The sequence below is a fragment of the Leucopleurus acutus genome (genome assembly GCF_964270905.1).
Source record: "Leucopleurus acutus genome assembly, chromosome: 4".
In the NCBI taxonomy this organism is placed as follows: Eukaryota; Metazoa; Chordata; class Mammalia; order Artiodactyla; family Delphinidae; genus Leucopleurus; species Leucopleurus acutus.
In genome coordinates, this window is record NC_139146.1 from 126,872,090 (window position 1) to 126,884,772 (window position 12,683).

Consider the following 12,683-nt stretch of genomic DNA (forward strand, 5'->3'; position numbering starts at 1 on the left):
GTGAATCCCCTCTGAGAAAACTTTTTGGAGTTGTACTACTGGCAACAGGAGAAAGAGAATGAAACTGTGGAGAGACAGATGTTCTCTGAGGTATGAGGTCTTCTTTGCTTCGTGGTTTGCCCCCACGGAAGCACTCAGAGTCACCTTGCTAAAAAACTGCCTTGGCTGATGGCCAGCCTAAAAAGGATGGGTTGGTTTTGTTTGTTTGTTTGTTTTTTTAATCTCAGTGGTCACTACACTATCAAGATCTAAGCAAATGACTGTTCTATGAACCTTGGCTGAGAAAAACGAGTGATCACGAACTTTTCTGTATTCCTACTCATCATGGTTATACATGAAGTCAGTCTTATAGAATCTGATGATAGATCCAGAGAATTACAGATCTTGAAATGGCTCAAGAGGTCATCTGATCCAGCCTCCTAGTGCTCAAGGCTAGTGGATAGTACGTCGCAGGGGTGCAGGGACCGCTAGCAGGCTATCAGGACCTTAGCTGATGTTTGGGCGTGTACAAACTAAGTTCCCCCGCACACGTCTGAGGCAGAGTGGAGGGATGTGTGTTCAGCATGTTGATGGCTTTCTTTTCATGGCTGGAAACTAGACTGCTGATAGGTCTTTGGTTTTACACAAGTGGGACAAATTGTTTTCTTAATTCTGGTCCAAAAACATAAACCAGGAAAGGGCTCTGATTGGTCTTACTTGAATCAGATATTCCCTTGCTCCAGGACCCAAGAAACCATGCTCTGTGTGTACATGCGCACACAATAGGACTGGCTTCGTGGGCATGCAACCTGTACAGTGGTATAGGGACCTGTGCTTAGAAGGATCTCATGCTTGGCTCAAGGCTCTGATGTTGCCACCTAGAAATTTTTAGTAATGTCTGAACAATGGATTCTGCATTTTAATTTTGCACTGGACTCCATCAATTATGCAGCCAACCATGGCGTGGAGTCCTAGCTCAGCTTGGCAGTCCTGAACATAGTCACATGGATGGTGTAGGTGGGGAAGGGGAAATGATTTCCAGGATCAGTGGGTAGATCGTGGCCAGCTAGCATAGTTCTGAGAACTAAAAGGACATGAAACATGAAAGATATGGTCCTTGTACTCAAAAATCTCAGTCTAGTGAGACAGATTCTCTTTTTGAAAATTTGTTTCTGCAGTACACACATATCCAAATGAATATATTTATCTTGGGTGCTAATGGGAACATCCAACTGCTGTAGGAAAGCAGAGGCTCCTCAAGGAAAAAATAGAACTACCATATGATCCAGTAATTCCACTTCTGGGTATACATCCAAAGGAAAACAAATTGCTTGAAAAGATATCTGTACTATGTTTATTGTAGCACACAGTAGCGAAGGCACAGAAGCAACCTGACTGTATATATATGGAGAGAGAGATGTTTAATATATGAATAATAATAGATGGAATATTATTCAGCCTTTAAAAAGAAGGAAATCCTGTCATTTGTGACAATATGGATGAAACTGAAGGGCACTATGCTAAGTGAAATAAGCCAGACAGAGAAAGACAAATACTGCGTGGTATCACTTATATGTGAAATCTAAAAAAAAAAAAAAAAAAAAAAAATTGTTGAACTCATAGAAACGGAGAGTAGAGTAGTGGTTACCAGGGGCTGTGGGGTGGAGGAAATAGAAGTTGGAAAAAGGGTATAAACTTTCAGCTGTAAGATGAATAAAATTTGAGGATTTAATGTATAGCCTGGAAACTGTAGTTGATAACACTGTATTATATAATTCAAATTTGCTAAGAGTGTAAAACTTAAATGTTCTCACCCCTCCAAAAAAAGATAAATATGTGAGGTGATACATGTGTTAATCAACTCAATTGTGAGAATCCCTTGACAATGTATCTGTATACCAAATCATCATGTTGTACACTTTAAATATCTTATCAGTTTATTTGTCAATTATACCTCAATAAAGCTGGAAAAAAATGTAAGTAAAGAAAATATATGGAGAATGTCCATCTTTGCTTTCAATATCACAAAGACTGGTTTTTATAAAACTGTAAGCTAGTCTATGACTACAGATGGAAGTAAGAGTCCCTTGTACAAGAGTGACACTGTACTAGCAGCAGTCCCTTACTATTACAAACTGTTAAAAAAATATTCTTTCTTCCAAAGATACATGCACCTCAATGTTCACAGCAGCACTATTTACAATAGCCAAGACATGGAAGCAACCTAAATGTCCATCGACAGATGAATGGATAAAGAAGACGTGATATATATATATATACATACGTGCTATATGTGTGAGTACACACACACACACACACACACACACACACACACACACACACAATGGAATATTACTCAGCCATAAAAAAGAATGAAATAATGCCAGTGGCAACAACATGGATGGACCTAGAGATTATCATGCTAAGTGAAGTAAGTCAGACAGAGAAAGACAGATACCATATGATATCACTTACATATGCAACCTAAAAAAAGACACAAATAAAATCAAGTACACACTTATTTACAAAATAGAAACAGACTCACAGACATAGAAAACAAATTACCAGTTCTTGGCAACAAGAACCTACTGTATAGCACAGGGAACTATATTCAGTATCTTATAATAAACTATAATGGAAAAGAATCTGAAAAAAAAATTCTTTCTACCAAGATCCATGAAGAATAGGACAAAGTAAGCCCTGGAATGGTGCCTGTAGCCTAGTAAGGACTCAATGCATAGATGGACTACAAACAGGAGAAAGAAGTTGAGTGAAGAAGAAAAGAAAGGAACGAAGGAAGGGCGGAGGTAATTTGGCCATGCTCTGTTTTTCAAGGTAAGCAAGTTGTCCAGGAAGATGGTGGGTGGAAACCATAAAAATGAAGGGTAAGCCATAACTAGAGCAATAAATTTTATGAAATGTTAATGGGGTTAACTCTCAGAACTCTTCCTTTCATTATTCTGTTTAACAGCAAACACTAAAAAATTAATCAGAAAATTCCATCTGGCCAACAATTTTAATTTATGAAATTCCTTTTGCTTCTGAAAATTAAAAGCAATCCACTGAGTGAATTGAGCATTCTAAGAGAGCCCCAAACAGCCCTGAATGAAAGCTCTAGAGTGTTGCTTCCTTTTATATTGTAACATCTTTGAGTCACTTACAATCTATAAATAAATTTGCATTTTACAGGAATGGCTCTACAAAAAGCAGTCCCACGCTGGAATTCAGTACACAAGGCTACTTTTTAAAGCATTTTGATTTTTAAAAATTAATTATAGGCCCTAGATAACACAGCGGTTATAACTTGGCTTACTACAAGTTTTATGTTGCTTAACAAGTCTTTAAAACAATTCTTACACCTGTGCTTTAAGTGCACAGCAATGTTAACTTGAAGACTCCATTGAGTGTGGCTGCCCTGTTCTACAGCAGGAAAAATGGGATCACTAATATTCTGAAATCAGCAACTAATATTGTTTACCTTTAAATATATATATTTGGTGATCCTGTTTTTAGATCTCTTTGGTTTCCCTAGGTGTAATATAAGAAGCTGTCTGACACCAAAATGAATCTTTGAAACAGAAGCCCTTGCCTTAAAAACATACAAGAGAAAAGCAAGGAAAATTTTGAGGCAGTGTTCATCTTGGCAGAAAGGCATGTTCAACTGCAATTCTGTGAAAAAAATAACATTATGAAATAATGAAAACTTTTGACCTAAATATATTTTTCCAATTGAACTTGTAGTTGACTCTATATCAGGGATAACAGAGAAGAGTTCTTGACATAGAGGAGAGTTAGGTGAAACCACATGCCTGGGAAATATTATAGCCTTTTTCTTATGTCAAAAGGCATAGATAGTATGATATAGAAGTTGTAGTATTTGGAAATTTTAGGCCTCAGAAAGTAAATGTTAACTGCTCTTTCAAGAGTATGGGATTTAAAAGTATAGAAAGCGAGGTGATTATTTCTGCCACTATCTTAATTAACAAAGAGTAAATGCCTAAGTCTTGTCTGGGTTTTGCTCTAGAAGAACAATCTTTGAGGATTTTCTCCTAAGAAGTCCTTTGGAGAGGAGCAGACTTTAGCCATAGTCACCAGAGACAGGACAGGACCTCGGATATGTGACTCCTGTAAGAGAAACAAATCGATTTCCCATAATTTGGCCTGTCTTGACACATTACATTTCAGACAGAGGGAAGATTACTACTTCCAATCTCGTTTCTTGCCAATGGAAAATAAATGGCAGCATTTTTTGAAAGAAGAAAGCACAAACACAACATTTGATTCAATGATGCCATAGAAATCCAACAAAAAATACGTACTCAGTTTGACTTTTCAACTCCATGGACAACAGCTACTAACTTACACAGTGAGAAGCACAGTTCATGTGCTCTATTACACAATAGAACCGATGCAAAGGGATATTATCACTTTGAAATAAGTGACACAGAAGATGATTTTTCAGAGACACTAGTCTGCCATCTTCTCGGTCTGCCGGCTTTCCCAATAAAGTCGTATTCCTTGCCTCAAAAAAAAAAAAAAAGAAAAGAAATAAGTAACACCTTAGATCTCCGTTGGGCAAAGAGAACAGAAGGGCGTAAGGATAAGTCTAGTTGGAGTTTCCAGAAAGAGATAATAAACAATGTAGGCCAACAGCAAAATATTGTTGGTCTTCCTTGGGGAAGTGAGCTACTATTCCAGTAAACAGAATTGCTATAAGAGAGGTTGTTATACGGTCACTAATGTCCTCTTGCCATAGATCCCAAGAGAAAGGTCCCGGGCACCTAAAATGGTTGCTGGTCTAGAGAACTAAGCAAGACGAATTATTTTCTTTCCTAAACTCAAGATTCTTCATTTTGACATCTGCTCTGGACACTAAACTCTGAGAGATTGTGCAGTGTCAAACCAACCCTCATAAATTGTGAGAAGATTTCATAAGATTGTGTGAGTTTCAGTGTGGCAAGTAGAAGGTAATGAATTTAATTAATAAATCTATATAAAATTTTAAAAATCATGGGCTCCGAATCACGGCAAAATGTTTCCCAGAGAAACGTTACCAACATATTATGGCAGCCAAAATAAAGATAACAGCTCTAGAGAATGAACACAGAGAGAATATTAGGCTAGATGGGCCCTTGTTATTTGCTAGGGTGGCATTTTACATAATCTTACTTTCCCTTGTCTTTTGAAAAACACAGTAACCAGTCCTATTCTTAACATCATTTCTTTTCATTACTACTACATGAGAAAGGGGTGAAAATGCCTTTTAGCAGGAAAGCTGGTCTAAGTGTAGAATCAACATCAACTTGAAATCATTTTCGAGTCAAGCTATCAAATCTTATTCTTTGATAAGAATAGAATCTAGAGTCGGACTCCAAGGAGACATGAATAATGTCCGTGCTGGTCTTTCCCTTCCTAATTAGTATTCATGAATCGCTGGGAATTTTTTTGCTGTCTCTCTCTTTGCATTTATCTCAGTAGTTGTATCATTTGGGTGCTAATGTATTTGAATTAAGCTGCTTGATTTTAATTCAATCTGGCACCTCTTCGTGGAGTACTAAATTTCCCCTCAACAGCCATACGTTGAACTGTGGGGAGCCCTTAAGGCTCTGCCGCCAACAAGATTTCAGCCTTTATTGCTTTGTGCAGCCCATCCATTCTTGGTTCAAGGGCAGCCTAGATACAGAGATCCCAGTTCAGATACTCACAGGTAATGACACCGATTACCTGGCAGGATGTGCAAGATGATCCTATCTGTTCTCTTCTGTAGCACCCTGGTGGACTCTGATATATCTTCCCTTCAATTATCAAGTAGGGGTTCACCCAATGAGGGAAAAGTGTCATCAAAGCTTATGCGTCTTGGGCTTCCCTGGTGGCACAGTGGTTGAGAGTCCGCCTGCCGATGCAGGGGACGCGGGTTCGTGCCCCGGTCCGGGAAGATCCCACATGCCGCGGAGTGGCTGGGCCCGTGAGCCATGGCTGCTGAGCCTGCGCTCCGCAACGGGAGAGGCCACAACAGTGAGAGGCCCGTGTACCGCAAAAAAAAAAAAAAAAAAACAAAGCTTATGCGTCTTGGTGGCATAGTTCTGTACCATTGTACTCCTCATAATCTTTGGACTTAAAATCAAGAGAACCATCTGACATCCAAAAACATCATGTTTTGAAACCTAAAAGCCTCTGATCATTATCTGTGCAAGATCCCGAAAAAAGACACCGCTTAGCTGTGTGTGTGTGTACAAACTCTGTAACTTTAAAGGCCAAATACCCGATTCCAAAACACAAAAGAAAGAGCTTCTTAGTGCATAGCAGAGATCTGACCACATAGCTTCCAGGCACACAGAGTTGAACATGTTCTACTGCCAATACTTGCAACTCAGGAGCATTTTCTTTCAAGGAAGCTGAGTCAGGAGGATGTGGAAAGGTGGAGCTTCCACACATAATTCCTGACTGCTTCCAGGATTAGTCAGATTTCTAGAAAAGCAAAAGCCTGGGAAAACAGCAAGCCATCCCTTGAAACCATATAGAAGAAGAAAGGGTGTGGAGAGATGACAGTTCATGGACCATGCAAGCCTCACGGCAGCGATACACTGGCCCCATCTTCCCCAGACAGCACTTCATCTCTACAAAGACATTGGACAGGGTGTTCTATTTCCCTGCTTTGGAAGGAAGAAAAAGTTAATAGATTTCTTTGCCTCAGAGCAATCTTCCATAAAAAGTAATTGTTCCCTCCACATCAGTATTTTACCAGAATAAAGACTTAATTGTAAAATAAAAGAAAATGAATCTTGTTCTCCTGATTGCCCAGTATGCATGTGGTCCAAGCCCTTTTTCTTCCCCTAATGAGACTCAACTGGGTCCTACAAGGTGGTTTTTCTAAAAAGGAACTTTATGCTTTCAGAATGCTTTTTCAAAAACAGGCTCTCCTCTAGTGCCAATGTTCTTCCTACCTGAAAATGATGCTGTCAGTTTTTGTCATCTGTACATCATCTGAAGTGGACTTTTTTCTTTTTTTTTAGAGAATTTATCCTGACCTTCCTTCCTCCCTCCCCACATGATGTAACATTCAAGGCAGCAGGCTAGCTGCTGTAGCCATAGAACAGATAGAAACTAACAGTTGCACAGAGGAACTAAACTCACAACTGTGTTAAAAAATACTAAGATAGCCCTCTACATCCAGCTCTGTTAGACTGCAAGGGACATTATGTTTATTAGTCTGCTAGATGTTGTTAAAGTGCTGCCTTTGTTTCCAGAAAGCAAAAGTCATTAATCAAAGAATAGGTTAGTTAACACAATTTTCAGATTCAAAATTGTATACAAATCGATTTTGAGATATACTGTCAGGATACATTATTAAAATGAGGAGTGGAAACTATCTCCTTTTAGTTTTACTTGAAATTTTAATGTTTCCATTAAAACTGTTTATTTCATTTTAAAAGCTGGAAACTTAGAGCCACTTGTGTCATTCCCTCACACTGTACTCGTGATACTGAAGAAGTTATAAATCCTAGAATACCGTGTTTCCACACATCATTTTGCCCATCTCAAAGCCGTGAAAGGATGAGAAAGAAAGTGACTACAATTAAACACCACTTAGATTTGGGGGGAAAATTATTTGTATTAAGAAATCAATATGTTTATACAGATACCTGGGGATTTAGAGTCAAATACAGAGGTAAGCCAGTCTGTTCCAACTCTGATATTCAAAGACTCTCTGAAGAATACTAAACAAAACCAAGCATGTTGTTTTAGGTATACTTCCTAACTACTGCCGTTTATAAGTAACAACTCGAAATTCTGTCCTGGCTTCCGTATCTTTTTAGGAACCTGTTCTAAATTTATTTGTCCTATGTCAATTATGTGAATAAAATAAGAGCTGAGAGACTCTCCCTAAGAAAATGTTTTTGTTAGGAACCCTGTCCTGCCACTTCCTGAGCTTCTTGAAAATGAAAATCTCTGTGTCTTCCAGATGACAGCCACCTTTTCGGTGAAACCAAAATAACTCTCTCAGCTAGAGAGCTGTCAGTAAGAATTCTGATAGATATCAGAGTTGGCATGCAGGAGGAAGGCAAGAGAAACGGTTCCGTGGTAGGGGGTTTGGTGGGAGCCCCTGACTAGGCAGAAGGGAAAACAATGCACCCCTAGACACTAGACCAAGCACGAGGAGACCAACGGGCATTTCCGGAAATGACAGATAATCTTGGGGGAGAAGGGAGACATTAGGTCCTGCAGGATTTTTAAAGGACTACGTCATATGCGTCGAGCTGGAAGGTGTCCATTTGTTAAAGAAATCAAATACACTTCCATGCATAGGATTTTCTCTCCCTCTAGTGGTGGGGTGGGATATGCTATTACTACATGATACTACCTCATAAACAAAGATGAGTTTCCATTATAGCACATTTTGCCCATAAATAAGGATTTTCATGAGGTGTGCTGCTCTCTCTTACAGTGATTTCCAAACACCTTCAAACCCTTCATGCTAGGGAGTGAATTGCCTCCTAAGTAGGCTGGTTATCAGTGGGAAGGTAGCAAGGATCTCCTTGTCCTTTTGGTTAAAGAATGCCCATGCTCACTTCCAAGATACAGGATGCTCCTCTCCCCTGTAGTCCCGATCAACAGGTTATTGATCAATAACTGCAAATCTATCAGTGTGAAATATATAAAGTATGCAGCTTTTCCCCCTGCTCCATACCATACGCAGTTAGGCATCAATGATGCTTATTTGACTTCTCCTCTTGTATGTCTCCAAGGCAACCAAAGTCATATTTTCCTGCAAACCAGTTTCTTTTCTAGTTTCCTTATCTCAGTGAATAACTTCATCGGCTATTCAGTTGTACAAGCCAGAAATTCAGGAGTTACTTGACCCCCACCTAGTCTTCCACCATCATATCCAATCCATCACTAAGTCCTTCAATCTCACCTCCTTAATCTATCTCCCTTAATCTATCTCACAGAGGTCGATTTCTCTCTGCCTCAACCACCACACTATTTCATCATCTCCTTCCTACACAACTAGTACTCCAAAGGGCATCCACTCCATCCCTTGTCAAATGCATTCTTCACACTGCGCTACTTCATTCAACAAATATTTTTGAGGGGCCTACTCTGTATTCTGGTAGTACTGTGTTGAATAAGGCAGACCAATTCCCCATTCTCAAGGAGCTAGTGGAGACAGGATATAGACATTAGATAGTCATAAGCACTATGCGGAGTTGTAAAATAGGGTGATCTAATAGAGAATGGTTGAATGGCTATTCTAAATTGTGTGTTCAAATACAAGAAATCAGTGGGAGTTTCAAGAGGGGATGAGTTTTGAAGCAGGAAAACAGAAGTCCACTGGGATGATGGTAGCTGCTATCAATTCCTCGTAGGTAAGGAAAGTGTTTCAAATACTGGCCAGGATCAAAAAGAATCAGTTAAAATGTTCCTGAAGTTTCAATCTAGGTCTGTTTGTCTCCAAGCACCTCTGCTGAAATATAGTCCTTATTATCTATGTGAAAGCATCCCATTTTCGTTAACTTTTCGGTACGTCTCGTCTACCACTAACGTAAGCTCCATGAGCAGAACGGCCATAACTGCCTTGCTCATTGCTGAATCCCCAGTGCCTAAGAACTGTGTCTGGTATATAGTTGGCATGCAAATAGGTATTTGTTGCATTAATGCACAAATTGGTGTGTGAAGTGGAAAAGGAAACAAAAAATTTACTGAGTGGGTTTGGGGTTCACGAAGCCTTCGCGGAGATGTCAAGGTCATTTACTTCAGCTCGAAAGGTTAACTGGGCTATAAAATCCTGGCCAGGTTTCTCCGCTTTGGATCTCTGGCACCACCTGCTCTCTCTCAAACTCACACACGTGCTCACGCCTACAAAGCTCTCCAGCTCCCCGCTAGGAGGAGTCACACCTTCCGACACAGAAGCCCTCCCACCCTCTCCCCTATTTCTCATTCCCTCCTCTCCCCTCCCTTCCCGGTTCCGGAAGTCTTCGAGTCGCAGTGCCCCCTGGGAACAGTAGTCTTCCGGTCCGAGCCTAGAACAGTTTATCTCTTTCCAGAACTACGCTTCCCAGAGAGCCTTGCGGCAGAGGGATGCTGTATCACCTGACCAGGACTCTGGAGAGGCAATGGCGACGCCCGTCCTGCGCTGGTGCTGTCCTGGAAGGCGTTGGGTTTTCACCGGGATTGGCGGCGTTTCTCGCCACGGAAGAGGGGTTCCAACTGGGTCCACGTCCAGCGGGAAGAGGGGACAGAGCTCAGTGGCTCAGCAGCCCCTCATCACGGCCCAGAAACCGAGGAAAGGGTATATTATTTCGTACCATTACTCCCCGCTTAAGCGTGAGGTGGAATTGGGGGACTGGAGAGAGAATGGCCACTACAGCCCAGCCTTCAATCTAGACGTTTTGGTGGGCGGGAGGTGCTGGGCTATAAGTTGCAGCTCTGGAACCTAAATGAAAGCACGAAACTGGCCCTCTATCAGCCCCGTCCCCACACGTAAACCGCTGTCTTCAGGTAGACAGGCATATTTGGGTAGTTTGCGAGTGTAAAATAGCACGTGTTTTCCTGACTCGAAAGCTGCACAGACAGAAGAGTGGATTCAGTTACCTTAACTAATAGCACCAGTAGTGGGGTCGGTGACAGTAGAAGACGAATCTTATTTACCTTACATTTATTTAGAGCTATTACGAGTCAGCAGTGTTGTAAATTATTAGTCAGAAAACACCACCTATCTGTGGAGGCGTTTCATTTTGAACATGTGTGTCTAGACCTAGGAGAATGCAGTCAATGACAAGAGATCTTCCCTCTGGTTATGTAGAAAGTGTTGTTTATTTTGCTTAATATCCACTGAACAGCTGTTTATATTTCACTATATGAGACCTAAATAGTTTATTTTTAAGTACAGAAACATAAGGCATGTGTCTAATATTCAGTTTTTCTTTTGAGATAGTCAGGTTGCCATTATTTTTGCTTTTCTGTTGGAGGAACAGAGGGAAAATGTCCAGAAACACTGTTTCTGTTCCTTTCATAAATTAGGTTGTCTCACTGTGAATGTAAAGTATTTTTTTCTCTCATGTAATGAAACTGCAAAAATACATTGAATAAGGTTTTAGTGAATGCAAATTTCTGATAAGTTCTTCGTTTAATTCCTCTCAATTACAGGTTGTGCTTCCCAACTTTAAAAAGAAGGAATTCATCAGTACTACAGATGTAGAACTTCATGTGTTGAAATGACTGAAACAAAACCAAATACATGTAAACAAAAATTTCGATAATACAGAAAATTGCTTGGGGGAAGAGCAGGATAGGAACAGGCAGACTATGGAGAGAGTAGGTGAACACCAGGTGATCTTTAGTTTGCCCAGGATACATGGGTTTAATAATAACCCATGGAATAAGCACACTTATAAGAACCTGGAGAGACCTCTATGGAATGTTCATACAGACCCAATAGAGTAGGAGTGGCCAGATAAGAGATTATTGTAGCATTTAGGTTGCATTATTGCAGCTTCTTAGGTTTGGTAGCAGTCAAGTATAAAACAAGCAAAGGAACCTGACACTAGATCTTTGGAATTTAAAGTGATCTGGGGAACCAGGAAAAAAAAAAAAAAAGCCACTTGCAATGGTTTAATGTTTCCCTTTGCACAAAATTCCCAGGAAGGGTGTCATTTAGTGGTGATCTATTATATCTGTCACTCTGGTTACTTTACTTGCAAACCATTGTTAGAAAATGAATTCCAAACATGACTGAGAATTTCCCTTCCTTTTTCATAATGAGATGTGCAACTATTTACCATTATTTCTCTAGTAAAATCCTGATGTTTATGTTAATTCTTAAAACGTTCACAAGATCAGCTTTCTTCATTTGCTGACCGACTAATTGACAAAGCACAGTTAATTTAGAAAATGCTGCTTTTCATTAGTCAGCCAAGCAGTCACCACCTGATACCCATTTCTAAATTGTTTTCAGATGCCAAATTGTTCTTTTCTGTTACCTTCTTGTTTGCACAATGAACTCTCCTTATGCCATGTTGTAAATGAATTTTGCTTTGCCGGCCTTGTAGGTGTTCATGTTGTATTGCTTTTGATTTAGTCACCAATACAGTATGACACCTTTTTTAAAGTAGGATATAAAATTTTAATAAGTTAAAAACACAAATAGAAAATTAACATTTGTGGTTTCAGCTCTTAGAAATTCATGCATGGTGACGGATCTAAGAACTTCTTAACCATTTTGTCTTCCTATTTAGTGAACGTGAATGGGCAGCTGTGGTAGGTTTGGAGATTCATGCCCAGATTGCCTCCAACTCCAAACTCTTCTCTGGATCTCAAGTTGACTTTGCAGCACCTCCCAATTCTTTGGTATCTTTTTTTGATGCATCTCTGCCTGGAACTTTGCCGGTAAGGTTTTTATTGTATTCTGTTTTCGTTACACGATGTTCATGTTTTATCGAACATAACTCTTAGGAAATACTTGTTTAGGGAGCTTTGCATGAAGTGGGTTGGACTAAATGTTTTCCAAAGACTCATCTCTGTAGTTCTGTTTCTAAGTCTAAACGTCATCCGTGTATTCATCTCACACACAGTTTAGATTGTTTACTCAGTATCAGGCTGTCCGGTCTGTGCTATGAACTGAAACAGAAAGATGAGTGACAAACCGTGCCTTTGAGGAGTTCAGAGACTAGCTGGGGAGATGTGTCTTACGCACAGAGTACTGT

General features: G+C 40.0%; 1 protein-coding gene across 2 annotated transcripts in view; it reads left to right on the forward strand.

Moving 5' to 3' along the window:
• Window positions 1-10,090: 10,090 nt before the first annotated feature.
• The window catches only part of GATB (glutamyl-tRNA amidotransferase subunit B), a 75,645-nt gene continuing 73,052 nt past the window's right edge, over window positions 10,091-12,683 (forward strand). For both annotated transcript variants that reach the window (XM_082838673.1, XM_082838674.1), the window contains exons 1-2: window positions 10,091-10,270; window positions 12,216-12,366. In XM_082838673.1, coding sequence (XP_082694799.1) covers window positions 10,095-10,270; window positions 12,216-12,366 — 327 coding nt within the window. In that variant the 5' untranslated portion in view covers window positions 10,091-10,094. The remainder of the gene's footprint in view (window positions 10,271-12,215; window positions 12,367-12,683) is intronic.